The sequence below is a fragment of the Balaenoptera borealis genome, assembly GCF_965194805.1.
Source record: "Balaenoptera borealis genome assembly, chromosome: 6".
Lineage (NCBI taxonomy): Eukaryota > Metazoa > Chordata > Mammalia > Artiodactyla > Balaenopteridae > Balaenoptera > Balaenoptera borealis.
In genome coordinates this window covers 31,210,338-31,228,017 of record NC_138863.1, presented here as the reverse complement: position 1 = coordinate 31,228,017, position 17,680 = coordinate 31,210,338, and the positions used below count along the sequence as shown (strand labels likewise).

Sequence of the window (17,680 nt, the reverse complement as noted above, 5' to 3'; positions counted from 1 at the left end):
CCCTTAAGTCAAGAACACCAGGTTACAATCAAGGCAAGGAAGGTAAGACTGCCCATAAGGGAGGCTCTCACTACAATATCTTGCCCCCAGGATTCTCTTTCTTTGATTCAAAAGCAGTCAGTAGAATTGACTTTTCTATTCCTTGAAAAATAGTCATTACTATTTGCACATTAATAATCATGCTATTCTGATTAACTGGAAAGGTTTATGAAAAGAGGACGAAAGGAAACAAATTCCTGTGCTGTTTATCTGGCGTTACTCTAAGTGACAAATACTGAGATTTAGTGGCTTTGCAGTATACACAGAATTAGAAGCTTGCAGAGGATCTGATTTTTCTAATTTAAACCCTTTTTTAAAACTCCAACTTGTTTGATGGTGTACATCTTAAATAACCAATATGTAATAACTTCACCAGCCAGAAAACAAGTGCAACTTTTCCGACATTTCAAAAACATATCTCCAGACATCAGAGAAAACTCTCCTCCCTATAGCAAGCCTAATGAAGTACAACTAAAAATAACAACCATCAACTGTGGTTTTAAAGGCAATATTTCAATATAATCAAATGTGTCAAATATTCATCCTTACAGCTTCTTATGCTGTGGGTTGTAAGTAAGTTTCATTTCTTGGGAATGATTGAATATAACCCACTTGGGGCTCTGCCATCTGTGAATTGCTTACATATGAACACTCTGTTTAAGAGATGGAAATTTTGTTGTCATTGCCTTTCTTCTTGGATATTGAAATGAAATGCAATTGAACAGAGCTTTTTAAGCAATTATTTTTCATATTAGTTGCTACGTGGGTGCATTATCACATGCTCCCCAAGTTCATCATCACTTGTCAAATCATAGGAATCAAGTATGGTGCCGCTGAAGTGGAGGAGGCATCGAGTAGAATTACGGAATCGGAGAGATGGAGAAGAATCCATATTCTCAGATTCTGTACTACCTGGGCTCAGGTCACTGCCACACAGAACGCTCTCTGCAGTGTGCTCCCATGTAAGAGTTGTGGTTCTTATGTCCCCATGGTTTCCTTGAAAGGCCGCTCCTCTGATCACTGAGCAAGCAATACAAGTGACTAGAGGGCTATGTGTAGGGTGCCACATAATTTATCATCCATACATGGACACCTCTGAGAGTTAGCAGGGACACTATTAATAAATATGCCAGAACAACAGGCATGAACTAGGACTGCCCCAGGCAAACCTAATCATACTGTTATCCCAGAGATATTGTGCAACTCAAAGAACTTTCTCCCAAGGGTTTCAAACCATTTCATTAGTGCTATTTCCAATTTTACTTTGGTCTAGAGCTGCTCTGTCCAATAGGAATAGAATGTGAACCACAGATGTAATTTTTACTTTTTTAGTAGCCATGTTTTTTTAAAGTAAAAAGAAATAGGTGAAAACAATTTAAATATATTTTATTCTATCCAGTTTACCAAACATAGTATCATTTCAATGTGTAGTCAATACAAAATTATTAACGAGATCTTTTACATTACTTTTTTCATATTTCAATCTTTGAAATCCAGTGTGCACGCCACACTTAAAATACATTCCTTATGCTCAACAGCGACACGTGGCCAGTGGCTATGATATTGGACAATCAGGTCTGACCAGGCCACGAGTTAGGATGTACAGGGATAAAGGAAGAGAGTTATAATACATACATACATACACACACACAAACACACACACATGCAAACTGCATTTTCCTTCTAGGTAAAAAATAGACACACCTAAATGTCTTCACTTACTAACTTTACACTTGCCTGGGGTGATCCAGACCTTAGGGCAGATAAACACTCACCTGGCAGATTCTTTGGGGGAGCAGAGAGAATATGTGACTTAGAAAAGTTGGGTAATTGCTGAGAATTTCTAGGACTTTTTCCAGACTAATATTAGTCTTGCGTCCAACACACATACACTGAGCACCTTCCATGTACTTGGGACTAGAGAAAAAAAGATAAATAAGGTGCACTGCCTGTTCCTTGTAACGTTAAGGATTAAAGTTTGCGTGAAGATTATTTTACAACTGAGGCAAGAGAAGCCTAGGATGTGCCATTATTCTGTGGCAAGGCAAGGACCAGATTCTCTTCTTTGAGTCTCAGGTCTGAACTCCATCACCCACAGAGAACTCTGCGAGGGAAGGAGGAAATGTGCTTTCCTTTCTACTGTTGATACATAGGGACTGACCCATGTTTGATAACTTGCATAGGTTAGGTAAAAGGATTTTCGGTGCCAGCATTTCTTCTTGAATTAGGATTTGCATTTTTGCTAGTAATAATATACCTCCCTCTCCAAATACCCCAACTTGGAACTCAACAATATCATATTTTGGTAAGGAGACAGAATCTAGCAGAAAGATAGTAGCCCTCATTTCCTCTAGGGCAAGCTATATTGTTGTTATTTTCGATTGGTCTCAACACAGAGCCTAAGTGATAGAAACACAGACCTAATATCGGTGGGGTTTCTGCATGTAAATCATGGTAACACAGATCACACTTTTGTTTCAGGGTGTAGTAACGTCACAAAAATAAGCAGTAAATTATAGTTTTTTCTCTTTTATGTAATTCTTCTCTTGTTTTTATAGTTCTTCTCTTCCTCCAATCCAATATATTCAGGCTTAACATGGTCTCAATCAGTGGGCATTAAACACACACACACACAGCATACCACATACTGGTTCTGTTTGTACTCATCATTAGAACAGAACACACACACCTGATTTTTACTAAAGTAATGTCCCATTAAATATGTTTCTTTAAAAGGATGGGAAGTGAGAAAACATGACATCTAAACTACTTTCAGGACACTCCCTTGCTTACCAAAAGAAACATGCCCAAATATTGCCACAAACCTATGAGTAATTACCCCATGATTTAGTATGGTGACTCCTACCTCACACATATTAACACTGGTTCTTGATAAGAATATTTTATACCAAACTGGGAGAATCCATTTAGCTCATTTAGCATCTCTACATACCAAAAATGTTGCTTTTTTTCTGAAGGCACTATACACAGTGAGACTTAAAATGGAGAAGAGACTTGCTTTTAGGAGACTTTTAAATATGGTTACATTATTGAAGATCACCTATTGCAGAGATACGCAGCCATTATCCAAAATCTAACTCTCAGGCTATTTCAGAGGATGAACCAAAATTACAATTCTTCAAAGCAACTCAGGACTTAGCAGAAAAATCCCACAGCTCCATATGGAAGGAGGGCATTGTCTCTTCAGGAAACTATTCTCCACTTAACTTCTCAATTCTAAGTAGAGCATTTATAGGTATACCTAGGTTTAAGCACTTTTGGTATATAATTTTATTTTTCCTTAATTTGAATGTTGAGAAATCCAGTCCTGGTACCACATGTCTACAATACTGGTAGCTTGAAACTCTATCACCATTCACCATGGTATGACTTATGACTTCACAAAGCATTGTATTGTATTAACATACTGAAAATAGATAAACTATCTCTTGGAGCATTATGAAGGAGAAGGATGGGAAACCCAACAGTATAGTGCACTGGTTAAGAGCATAGGTTCTGGAGCCAAACCACCTGGGCTAAATTCTTGGCTCTGCCACTTACCAGCTGTGACCTTCGACAAATCACTAAACCTCCTTCTGCCTCAATTTCATTATCAGTGAAATGGAGACAAAAACATGTTTGTACTTTGATGTGGAAGTATAGATGACTTAACGTAAAGCCCTAGGCACATAATTGGTGCTCTGTAAATAATAGCTATCACTATAACTATATACTAGCAATAGCTGATGCTAGTTATTATTATAACTAACACTATATATCCTATCAAAAGCTCTAATTATCCACTTACTTAAGACTGCAAAGTTCCAGTCAGTTTATGGGTAAGGTGCTTTGATCTCTCATTAGGAATGCAAACGGCAGGATACCTACTGGAATAACAGGTTTCAGACTCTGGCCACTGGGGTGTGAAGCGCTTGGCTGGGCATCAGCAGGTGGGCTTGGCGCTGGGTCACTGCTTCTCCTCACCAGCAGCGGAGTGCCTGTAGGACAAAATAAGAGGTGAGAGGTCAAGAATGCCCTGGGGGGAAGAGAGGGCATGGTACAATGCAATTTAATTAAAAAGGTTTACAACATGCTTTTATGTAAAAACATTCTATTTCTAAGGATGCCTATAAATTAATCCATTTAATGATCTTTTGTCATCTATTTATAGAATGACACATGGAAACAAAATCTTTCAGCTCTCAGCTTTCCCCACTTGCATTTCAAAACAAGCCATTCTACTTAACAGAAAACTGTTAGGCAATGCAAAAGTTGACAGTGTACAATCGAAAACTGGTCTAGAAAATATATTTGAGTATTAAAAAGAATGATTATCCAGCAGACAAGTGAAGAGGTTCACACAGTCTGTGCAATTTGCTATTCAGGAGAGCTAGAAGTATAGTTATTACTGCCATTTGGAGCTTCCCAACTCTTTTGAATGATGATATATACTGAAATAAATTATTTGCTGGGGTTATAGCATTAATGTCTATTTAAGTACACAAAGAGATTGGTTTCATTCTCCTCCTTTTCTCCTAAAGTAGATAAAACTGATAAGGAAAATAAGTTAGTTCTTCTAAAAATATATCCTGATTTCTTTTTAATAATGAAAGCTTCCATTATTAAATATTTGAGTCAGTTATTAAATTCTGAAAACAGATCATACTATTAGAAAGTTCAAATGAAATTCAACCTTAGCAGAGAGAGTGGCCCAACTACTCTGCCTGCAATTAGGCTGAAAATAATTTGTTTTGTACACAATTGGTCACTACAGAAGAAACTCTCAAAAAATCTGTTTGTGACTTAACAATTGCTCTCTTATAAAAATTAACTTTTTATTTGTGTGCCTTTGGGGAAAAAAGAAACAGTAGAAATGCAATCCCGTTTATCAATATTCTGAAAGTAATTCCCCAACTCCCGAGCTATTGCAGTTTAAAATAACATTTTTCATACCTCATTTTATATGGTACAGTTAAAATAAGTGAATCCATTTTGAAGTTATTTACAAATCTGATTTTTCTATGTGCTACAACATCCTTATTCTGTGAACAAAACATAGAATTGCTAATACTTTTCACCCTTATTCAGTTAGAAGTTGCTTTTTAAAAAATAACTTATTTTATAATAAGAAATGAATGTGCTACTGAGGAGGAAACACTATGCCAAAAGGTATTATAAAGCCCAAGTTCACATTCCATTATTTATTTTTTATTAATAGACACTTCACTACATTATTCCCCACCTCCATCTAAAACTTTTTTTAAGTATAGCTGATTAACAATATCATGTGGGTTTCAAGTGTACAGAAGAGTGATTCAGCGTTTTTGCAGATTCTATTCCATTATAGGTTATTACAAGCTAATGGGTATAATTCCCTGTTCTATACAGTATATCCCTGTTGCTTATCTATTAAATATATATCAGTGTGTATCTGTTAATCCCGTACCCCTTATTTGCTCCTCCCCACTTCCCTCTCTGCTTTGGTAACCACAAGTTTGTTTTCTATATCCATGAGTCTGTTTCTGTGTTGCATATACATTCAGTTGTATTATTTTAAAACATTTCTTAGGCAAGTGACATACCAATAGTTCTATGGTTGGCAATTATTCTCTGAAAGAAATATTAAAAACAAAAAAATAAGAGGAGTAAAAGTAAGAGAAAGTACCATAAAATCTTAGACAATAGAGTCCCAGTTCCACACCAATATGTTTTTCCCTCCTTCAGGTGATCTAAAGACTAAGAGCTTCTCAGGTTAAGCCCCTGAATTACCATTAACACAAAGTGAACCAGCCAGTCTAAACGCAATATCCTCAGAAGCAACCAATTATCTTTAAAATTAAAAAGAGAATGGGACCAACTCCATGAAACTCTGGTTTGTTTCCAAGCATTTAACCCAGACTAGTACAGTGCAACAATCGATAATATCAAATTGGAAAAAGACAAACAAATAAAAAACATGTTAAACCTGTATGGGATACTAAGGTCACAAAATACGTTGATTTAGAGGCACAGAAATAAATATTTCAGTGACTGACAATTTCAGTTATGTTGTTTTTTCAGCTGAGTGATATACATATACACATATATATATATATATATATATACACATATACAGAATGTGTGTGTGTGTGTGTGTGTGTGTGTGTGTTGGTGAGGGGAAAGAGAGAAAAGGAGGGAGAAAGAAAGACATTATTCTTGGGTAACAAATATATTTTTCTCAAATAAGCCACACTATATAGTTTTCCTTCAACTCTAAAGACATGACTGACTCTTTACTTACTGTATCTGCTGTTTTAATAACAAAATGTTAAATTATTTAAAACATAATTTTATAATAGCATGTATTTGTATTTCTATAATCAATCAATATGCCACAGTATTATACGGTGTCTCCCAGAAGATGACAGTTCAGTTTTGTACCAGTGGACCAACTATTTGGAACATTAACAAACAAACAAACTGTAAAGCAGCTAGATCTTTTTTTTTTTTTTTTAACTTTTTATTTTATATTGGAGTATGGCCGATTAAAACAATGTTGTGATTGTTTCAGGTGCAGAGCAAAGCGATTCAGCCATACATATACATGTATCCATTCTCCCCCAAACTCCCCTCCCATCCAGGCTGCCACATAACATTGAGCAGAGTTCCCTGTGCTATACAGTAGGTCCTTGTTGGTTATCCATTTTAAATATAGCAGTGTGTACATGTCAATCCCAAACTCCCTAACTATCCCTTCCCCCAACCCTTCCCCTCTGGTAACCATAAATTCATTCTGTAAGTCTGTGGGTCTGTTTCTGTTTTGTAAATAAGTTCATTTGTATCATTTCTTTTTAGATTCTTCATATAAGGGATATCATACGATATTTCTGTTTCTCTGTCTGACTTACTTCACTCAGTATGATAATCTCTAGGTCCATCCATGTTGCTGCAAATGGCATTATTTCATTCTTTTTAATGGCTGAGTAATATTCCATTTGTATAGATGTCCCACATCTTCTTTATCCATTCCTCTGGTGATGGACATTTAGGCTGTTTCCATATCTTGGCTATTGTAAACAGTGCTGGAATGAACACTGGGGAGCATGTATCCTTTCAGACAATGTTTTCCTATATGCCCAGGAGTGTAACTGCCGGCTCATATGGTAGCTCTATTTTTAGTTTTTCAAGGAACCTCCATACTGTTCTCCATAGTGGCTGCACCAATTTACATTCCCACCAACAGTGTAGGGGGGTTCCCTTTTCTCCACACCCTCTCCAGCATTTATTGTTTGTGGATTTTTTTGATGATGGCCATTTTGACTGGTGTGAGGTGATACCTCATTGTAGTTTTGATTTGCATTTCTCTAGTAATTAACAATGTTGAGCATCTTTTCATGTGCCTCTTGGCCATCTGTATGTCATTTTTAAACGTACTGCCAACTCATCAGGAATAAGTTTTGTTTTCCTCTACTTTTCTGTATTCCGTACTTAAATGTCTCCTGTTGATTCACCTAATTTCTCCTTGGCTGTCTCCAATGAGCACCTTTAAATAGGAACTGCTATCTCAGAGAGTTTTAAGCAACCTTTCACATGGTGATTTAAAATCTAATTTTTAAATTCCAAGCCCCATTTGAAGGTGAGACTGAGTTACACTTTAAAGACAAGGAAAGATACATCCTACTGTATAAGAGAAAGCAAGTAATCAGAAGTACTGAAGATGATCTGGGCAAATCCTTGGATATATATATATAATAGGGTAAAAGGCACATCAGGCTGAAATGAGAGGGAGACAACTACATTTGGTTTTTGGAAACTCCTGGGGGTGGGGGACAAGGGGGTGTACATAAGATATAACCTCTGCGCTGAAGGAGTTTATAACCTAACAGTAAAGGTCAGACACTAAGAACTACAGTGTCGGGACAGTGGAGAGGACCTGGGCTTTGGAATCAAATAGACTGAACTTCACCTCTCCTTGCTCTGTGACACTGGACTGCTTTGTGATCTAGTCCCATCATTTATAGCCTGATAACATCAGATCACAGAATTGATGGACAGCTGAAATAAAATAAGACATGCATGAGACATGGTACTGTCCAATATCTAACTTTCACACAGGAACCACTTCCTCCCCACATACACACACATACACAAGAAAAAGGAGGTTATAGCACTTGCTAATGTTGTGAACAGTGTTACCTTATCTGCTCAAAAAGCTGAACTCCTGAAAGTCAAGTGAATTTTCTTGGAATACTATGTAAATGAAAATAGTAAAACATAATTCTGTGTAAAATCAGGTGTAGCCTAACTATACAAATCTAAACTTCTAAGAAAAAAATGATGAGGTGGAAAGGAAGTTCAAAAATGGGGAAAAAATACTACCCATTGGTGTTTTTCAGCTAACTGAGAAAAGGCTCACTAGATTTTAGAAGCAAAAGCCCTCAGTTCAGCTCAAGGAACAGTATTATTCCTTGATATCATAGTTTAAAAGCCACTGGTTGCAGAGCCCAAATAAAATAAGAAATATTAAGACTAAAGCATAAAGTCTTATACAACTGCATTATGTTTTCCCACTCAGTTAAATATTTGAGGCCCCGCTATGCATCAGCCTATACAAGGGGAGGACAATATTAAGGTGAATAATCATGGTGCTTAGTCTAAGCATATCTTTTAAAGAAGGAGATGGGACAAGAAACACTTCAGTATACAGAAAAGCAGGTCCCAATGTAGTGTTCCAGGGGAGTTAGGTATGGCTTATTGGAGAACCCAATAACGAAGGGAGCCCAGAGGAGGGTCACCTAATCCAGTTTGGGGAAAAGAATTTTTAAAGAGGCACCAGCTAGTTAAAAGGCTCAGATTGCCACATCAATGAATCATGCAAGATATAAAGGCCAACACAGATTTAAGGTGTTATCTACATAAACAAAGGTTGCTGTCTCTTTGGTATAAATGGTGCACACACACACCCCTGGAGGGATTGCCTTCCCTGTTTAGAGGATGTGCTTGGGAAGAAATCAGCTTAAATGCCAGATGATGTGTTATGTATGAAATTCTGTTTGGGGGGTTTTGAAAGATGCCTCAGAAAGATAGGCAGTTATAGAGACTGAAACCAAGACCCAGAAGAATCATCCATATCATGATGCAGTGGGCAGAGAAAACAAACAAGGGTTTTAAACATGAGTCCCGTGTCAAATATCACAAAGGCACAAGTTCTAAGTTGTATGGTGAGTAGGAGCAGGGATTTATTTAAGAATGGTTAATGATTCTCCTGAGCAAAATCAAAGGGGCAGCTTGTCATCAATACTGATGCTATTTCATCCTAGGGTGACTGACACCTGGAAAGCTTTAGGGGGTCCCAGTTAAGACATTGACAAGGCATTCTGTGAGAACTGGGAGGCCCCAAGCACGAAGAGGCTGGAAGGGCGATGTGAAGAAAGAGGGACTCAGCGGTCACAGGCAAAAATGGAGTAAGAAACTAGAGAAGGACACAGGAGAACTTAGCAATGACTAAGTTCATTGACTAAGTTCAATGACATACAAAGCAAATGAGAGGGAGCGTCCAAAAGAAACCTAAAACCATTCTTATATTTCTTGCTTGAGGAAGAACAAGCAATAGGGAAGTTTTAGCAACTGTTATGATTTGTTTCAGAAAAACAACAACAACAGCAAAAAACAAAAAACATGAATCTTCGCCCACTGAAGGTTAGAATGATTTGCTTTTAATCTAAGATGTCTTGATATGCATGAGAAATTAAAGACTAGATTTTGGGGCATTCATAAAGGTGAGTATGAAGTTCATACTGGAAATCCTATTGGCTTTCAGAATAAGTGATGGAGACAAACACAAGGTAAACAAAGAAAAACAGGAAGAATCAGCACGGGCCTCCAAAAGGCACTGCATGCAAACTAATGAGAAAACCAGAATTTTATATTCCCAAAGAATCTTCAGAGGATTTTCAGAGTGTATCTAGAATGACGTGTGGTTAACAGAGCCACAGAGGTGAGCCTAGAGGAAAGGTGGGGCGGAAGGGAGGAGAAAGGAACTGGAGTTAACATGATAAACTATTTTTGTGCAAAGAGAGGTAAAGGCTGGTCTTTGTAGAGATTCAGTTTTCCTTTGCTCTGAAGGATTACTTCTGTGCTACTGAATTAGCAGGTCACCAAAACACCTAGTTTGAAGAAAGAAAACACACTCTCCTTCCAATGCTACTTACACTTAAGATAGACAACAAAATAAATCTAGATGGGGGAAAAGGCTGTTGCAATACACCTCAACTGGTAAATATTTCACTTGATGATGAAAATGCATTGCAGATGGTTAACATATTTATGGACTTAAAAAGAGATAAATAGCAAAAGAAATGCTCTGCCAGTTAAGCAATATTAGTAGTATATTAATAATATTAACAGGATGCATTAGCTGCATCTCGGTTTCATACAGTACATTTCCATAACAGACTTTGTACCTAGTCAGTACCTGGAAGAATGCCTTTTAATTATCTTGCACTTCAACACTTGTTGAATGCATTTGGCGTTACAGTATGGAGATGTCCTTCAGATATACGGTGCAAAGAGAGCGAGTGTGAGGAAACCTGCCTTCTAAAGGTGGGCCTGGCACTACGTGGCCCCCAGGAGACAGCTGAGTTGTACCCCAGAGTCCAAGTCCTCCACGTTAACTAAGGAAGCATGTTGGATAAGCTATACCAAAAGCCCTTCCAGATCTGAAAAGAGACAGTTCTGTGAGTTATAGAGCCAATAAGGAAATTGAAGTCCAGAGAAATTAAGTTCCTAAGTCTTTTGGACTTGATTTCTACTCCAGTTTTATCCACGTGACACTTTTCCATTGTGGGGTCACATCTTTACGTGCGTGAGAGCATGGAAGTAATGGGAATGATGTCTCTTCAATGTGGTAGCAATTCTTTTCATCGAAAAAGTTCAGCAGATAGAAAGACTCAGATAGGAAGATAAAATGAAAGGGTGCTGGGAAATGAATAACTAAAAGGTGACTATCAACCCATAGTCACATGGGCATATCTGGCAAGATGCTTGACTCCACTAGTCAAGGCCTACCAGCACCTCTCTCAGAGGGCATGGTCTCTCTTGTAAATGATTTAAATATCCTTTTCCTATTAACCCTCAAATACCTCAATTAAAAAAAAGAGAGAGATTAGTGAAAGTGGTACATCATTTGCTTTTGGAGACAACTAGGTTGTGTGTGTGTGTGTGTATGTGTGTGTGTGTGTGTGTGTGTGTGTGTGTGTGTGTGTGTGTGTGTTTCGTGGGCATGAGATAGGGCTTTTCCACTGATGCCTAACAAACTCCCCTTCACTGAAACCTGGAGACCTATAAAACAAATTGGTGATGATATCAATAGCAACGCAATTTATGGTAAAGTACCGGAGAAGAGATCACTTTCACTACAGGAGTGCCTGACCAGGTCTGGTGCCTGGCCTGTGATGAATGCAGCAGCTGTGACATGCTTTCTGACACCGTGATGGAAAAACCACATGAGAGAAACCAAGTCACATTTTAGCAGAATTTTAGCTGTCCAAATACTTTACTCTTAAATATCACTCCATTAGAAAAGAGACTCCCAGTATTGCCATTAAAGGAGCAAAGAAGTTCAAGTTGACTAACAGTGTTGTTTTTCTTTCATTTTGGATTGTAAAACCCCAGAAAAGCCTGTTCAACACACGATGGAACAAACACGAGCAATTCACAGAACAGTCTAGCAACACAATAATTATGAATGAGCAGACACATGATAAGATATCTTTTAGTATTTGGAAAGCTGCTTAAATTGGAGTGCCACTGCTATAAAAACAAGTGAAGAGGTTTGTAACTGACTTTTACCGGGAATTATACTTTTCTCTGAAGAGTGTTATGCCTCCAATTCGAAGTATATTGTTGCCACATTCCTGAGGGTATATGCTTTTTCTCCTATTGAAGTGTTCACATTTTGTCCAGTTGATATATACAAATCTACAGTTTTTCATATTGTTTAAACCACATCGCAATATCAATTTTCTCATGCTATTGAAAGTCAGTTAATGCCAAGTCTTAGACATGCACTACGTCTCAAGTGTTATATTAAGAACAATGACAAGCAATAAAAGGACAAAGCACACTGTATTTTGGCAACGCCAATGGAAGAGATTCAAAAGTGGTCACTTTAGGTTAAGAGTAAATTCAAACGATTTAAATAAAGGAACAATGACAAGTTAACAGTGAAGGTTCAACAGAGGCAAAGGCCCTGGTCTCTGAAAGGTATGCACTCTAGAAAAAGCACAAAACATTAACAAACAAGTAAAGATACCTGAATTAATGACTCCAACTCAAGGCTCCAGAATCATAGAGGTGAATGGAAGGGATCTGAGACATGCGTATTAACCACCCATTTCTTGTTCTGGCATTCAAGGACCCAATGGGTTTCCCCCAGTCTACCCCTCAGATTACATCTTGCACTGCATTCTTTGCCATACACTATCTGCCAAACGGGACTACGTGTCATTGCCTAAAAATGTCTTGCAGACTCTGACCTCAGCGTGCACGCTGTTTCTACCCCCTAAATTATCACTCTCTACTACTGCCATCAGTTGTAATCCTGTCCATCCTTGAAGGTATAAAGATCTCTACTTCCTTGTAACATCTAGATACGGGTTTGCTGTGGGGCTAATGAAGCCTAACTTCAGGGCCCCTCACAAGCTCCCAGGTAGAACCTTAGCAACACGAGCACATGATTATATGACTTTGTAAATTTTACCTAAGTAAATAGTTTAATCGCAATAGGTTAATTCTGTTATCTCTTTCAACTCTGATGTCCCCTCCAGCATACCGTCCCTTCTGTTGGGTGAACCTAGAGTGGCCAAGAACATTTCCAGATTCAGTTAAGTGAGTTGAAGACACATTTCATCTGAATAAAGTGGACTCTCTATATTCGTGTGGTTTACAGACACTTCTGTGTATAGTTCTATGCCAGTCCTCTTAGAGGAATACAGGTATATCCCGCTTACCCACTATGTTGGTTTATCCAGCTTCATGATACCAAAGTACAAGGCCAGGTGACATAATGAAATGACTGTGCTCTTTTTGCACCCAGCATTGGAAGAGTGTGGGTGCTGGAAGATAAGACTTGAAATGTCTAAAGCCAGGAGCTAGTCTAAGGAAAATTCACTCACTCCATGTATAAAATTATATGCAATTCAGTAATCAGATAATTCAGTTCTCGCTGATATCCTGACAAATGGGAAGTCCTCTTCTGTATGGAATATATTTGAAAACGTAGCATAGAATTAAAACTCCTATGCTAGTAAGACACAAACCTGTAGCCATTTCACAGATTACAAGAATGTATGTGTGCAGCCCCATGTTTATATATCACATATACTATTTAAACAAAAAACATTTTTATTACTATACTACAGCCAAGACTGAATTATCTGTTTATTCAGTGTATAAAAAAATCTTACATATGAAGAGATGATTAAAGATTATGCAGTCAAAACTGTAGGAAAAAGCAAGTTATTTTAAGCATTATTTCAGATATAGTCAATTAATATATCATTAATAAAATATTTTTTCATATTTTCTGACATCTTTAGTATATTAGCTTTATTAATTTTTTAAAAATTGTTGGAATTTTTTCTCATTTTGAATTAGCAGTCATTTATACTTTTGTATGTAAAATCTATGTTCCTTTTCTTAAATAGTAATCTCCCCAAGTTTCATACTTGAAAGCCCTACAAAATGTGGATCTGCTTCTGTGCTTTTCTAAGGTATGTCACATCCTGCTTTGTCTTATCTGTAAAGGTGTATTTTTTCTTGTCTCCCCTTAATTTATTCATTTAATGCCTAAAATATACTAGGCAGTCTTCTAGGCCTTCTGGATACAACAACACACAAAGGTCTTAATCTTGTAGTGCTTGTAAATAGCTGAAGGAAGGCAGATAATAAACACGTACACAAATAAATGTGGGCATTTAAGACAGATAGGGATAAAGCAAGTTCTTAAACAGGAATATGAGAGAGAGAGAGAGAAAGTGATGGGGAGGAGAGTAAGGTAGGGCAACATTACATTGTAAGCTCTTTGAGAGCAAGCAATTCACCCTAGTCAATCACTTAGGATCCCTAGCAGAGTGGGTACTTGACAGATGCCTGCTGAATTGAACTAAACACAGTAAGAGGAACAAAGATCAACCTCTAAATTCAGAAATCTTTGGATTCTGAAATGTCTCAGACAAGGGAATTTTTTTGGTTCATGAAAGGGGTCTATGCCCCCAATAAGTAAATAAATTGCTACTGTCAGGTTTGTTTCACTTCACCTAACACTTTTTTTCTTCAGCATCAACATTTATTTTAAAACAAACACTATCACACTAATGCAGCATATGTTATCACCCTTGCAACTTAATGATTAATGAGCATAAAAGTGACATCAACACCAATGTTAAATAATTCCAGTAGAGGCTCTAAAATATTAACTACAATCTTATCAGTTACCGTAGTTTACAAAGGGATCTATTGCCTGGTCAGTTGATCTTTCCGTTTTCTCTAGTTTACAGTCTTACATCTTTGATATTCATGAATAATCTGTGTTCATAAGATTTATGGCAACCTATGGAAGAAGTAGAAGGAAAATAGTTGAGTTTACTTGAAAAGATTCTTTGGGAGAGTTGACTTTTAAACAGAATTTTGAAATGTATAACGTATACGAATTGATAAACTGGTATAAAATGATGACTCAGATATTTATAGTAGGCAGAGGGGCATATGATTTTAGAGGCCAGAGATGGACATCCTTGCACAGATACTGATAGTATTTGCTCAGCTATAAAACAGGCATGATCCAGGTAACTAGAGGTGAAAGTGACTGAGTGATCTGGTTAGAAGAACATTATTAGAAGGTCTTAAAATGGGAGAGTTTTACTTTAATCTCATTTGAATAACACTGAGGCTTCCAAAGGGAGACCATCTACAGCATTTTTTTTCAAGTATTGAAGAACTGATTAAAATACATTTTGGAAAGACATTTGTAGATTATAAATATATGAAACATGTTGACTAAAAGATTAAGCGGAGTTATCTTTTCCAAATGGTTTCTTTAGTAATTCCCCTATAAAAACCATAAAGTGTATTTGGATATGTGTCCAGTGGAGGAGGTTTGGACTTGGGAGGACTGTTTGATTCAGCGTGGAGCACATTTGGGATGGTTCATTAGGGCAGTGATATTGGTCTGTAGGAAGTGTTTATGGAACCTTTCTTTTGTCCTAGATTTTAGGCCACAGCTCCCATTGAGTTGAAAACAGCCTCTGAAAGACTACTTCACTAGTTCTTTACAAGATGAGAAAGGGAAAAATCAAGCAATGCCTTCAGGCCGTTGAGCTGCAGTTGTAAACAATTACTGGCAACATCAAAGTACCAAATTCAAATCACCAACTCCTTCATGATAGATGAGAAACATCCATAAGTCAATTTAAGGCATCCTGGGCACAAATCTATATGATTTATCAGCTGCATTTGAAACCTCTGATCATTACATTTTATTGGAGCATTCAAAGTCCCTGGAAGGACTGGAAAAAGTCGGGAATTATGGAGCCACTGTTATCTCTTAGGAACACTCAAAAGATGGTTTTATGCCAATGCCTCTATGCCCCAAATGCTGTCTTCTGTGTTGTAGCAAAGGGACCTAATGCCTCTCAGGGCCTTAATTCCTCTGATGGGGAAGGCATGGTTTCTACTTAATAGCACTTACGATTCTAAACAAGTCAATCAACAGAAGCTCAATCCAGAAAACATAGAAACTGGGCTCCCCTGACAGGGAACATGTCTAATAAAAGTGCCAGAGGAAAATCTGACTTTCTCCTGTCTTGTCTTGCAATGGAGACTTTTCCAACATTTGTGACTGTGGTTTGAGACCTCCCTGGCTGACACACAGCTACTCCTGGAGCCCAGGGCTCAGCAGTGACCTCAGTTACCTTTTACCTTATGCATCCAGTAGGCAAGGGGTCATATTCTACCCATGATGTGGAACTGGCCCCAGCTGTCCAAACCTTTGTGACTTCACATTAGATAACTGAAATCTAATCCACTTGAAAGTACCCTGAAGACCACCCAGGTGTTTCATATGGCTGCTGTCTTGCTACTAAATAGGTCCATTACACAAGCTGGAGCACATCACACGAGCAGACTAATTCACCCAGTGGCATAGTGAGGCAATGATCCACGGATCATTACTGACTTTTCTGTGTAACTCCTGACATCAGATTCAACATGCATCAAAATTCAAAGGCCACAGGTACAAAACTAGATTATGTTTCTATGATTCTTCAAGAGAAGGGGCAAACTACTCTTGCTAACAGCATTAAAGTTCTAGCTTTCAAGGAAAAGATGTTTGAACATAGAGGGCCTGCTAATCCTAAGAATGGGAAATACAGAGTTTGGTTTGAATTTAAAATATTTTCTACAAATGGATTTTTGAGAGTCACAGTAATGACTGGGTTTCAATCAATTAAAAGAATAGGCCAGGGACTTCCCTGGCGGTGCAGTGGTTAAGAATCCACCTGCCAATACAGGGGACACAGGTTCGATCCCTGGTCTGGGAAGATCCCACATGCCGCGGAGCCATTAAGCCCGTGCGCCACAACTACTGAGCCTGCGTGCCACAACTACTGAAGCCTGCACGCCTAGAGCCTGTGCTCCACAACAAGAGAAGCCACTGCAATGAGAAGCCTGCACACTACAAGGAAGAGTAGCCCCTGCTCGCTGCAACTAGAGAAAGCCCGTGTGCAGGAATGAAGACCCAACACAGCCAAAAATACATAAATTAAACAAATTTTTAAAAATATTTAAAAAAAGAATAGGCCAAAGACTGAATATCTATGACTATTATAAGTGATAGAACAAGTAAGTCTTTAACACTTTTTTTTTTGCACAAGTCCTAGGAATAGACCAAATTATGCCAGGATGTGAAATGTTTATTAACTTGAAGGTGATACTTGTTTTACCCAGCTTATGTCACAAGCCCATTATATCCATAAGTACTGCATTATATTAGGTTAGTATTTATTATAACTGAATAGCATGAAATAGACAATAATGATAAGAAGTCACAGAATAGCAAATTAAAGCATAATCTACCAAGATTGGAGGGAATCTGATAACAAAACTTAACACAGACCTCCAACCTATGAAAAGCATTAACTTGCAGGTGCTGATAAGAGGCCAGTATCTAAATCAGCCAGTATTTGAACTTGTCAAATGGCTCCTGAGACAAGCCTCCATTAATTTGAGAGGAAGGATCATAATCTCATCTCCAGGTCTTCTGAGGGCAAGCAAACCAATACACAGTGCTGTTTTCCAAAAAAGCTGACACAGAAAAGGAGGAATTGCCCTTATAAGCTATACATGAAAGGACGCTATCAGAACTGCCTTTGTACTATGCTTGTCTAGGTCATCCAATACTATGTTATCTAGAAAACATACACATGTGTACACATGCAGGTTGCTTCCACAGATGAGGTATTTGGGCCTCAAAATGAAATAGGATGACTGCTCAGCTATGCTGGTGGCGTTGCTAAATCATTTAATGTGTTCCTTCCATGTACACGGCTATACAGGATGTATGATGGGTATCTTTCCAGTTTGTGACTGTCTTTGGTTGTATTCT

The 17,680-nt window shown here is 37.8% G+C and overlaps 1 protein-coding gene across 3 annotated transcripts in view; it reads right to left on the bottom strand.

The window, feature by feature from the left end:
* Positions 1-17,680, bottom strand: part of PARD3B (par-3 family cell polarity regulator beta) — a 1,037,301-nt gene that overhangs the window by 571,531 nt on the left and 448,090 nt on the right. For all 3 annotated transcript variants that reach the window (XM_082397042.1, XM_082397040.1, XM_082397041.1), the window contains one exon: positions 3,928-4,037. In XM_082397042.1, the coding sequence (XP_082253168.1) occupies positions 3,928-4,037 (110 nt within the window). The remainder of the gene's footprint in view (positions 1-3,927; positions 4,038-17,680) is intronic.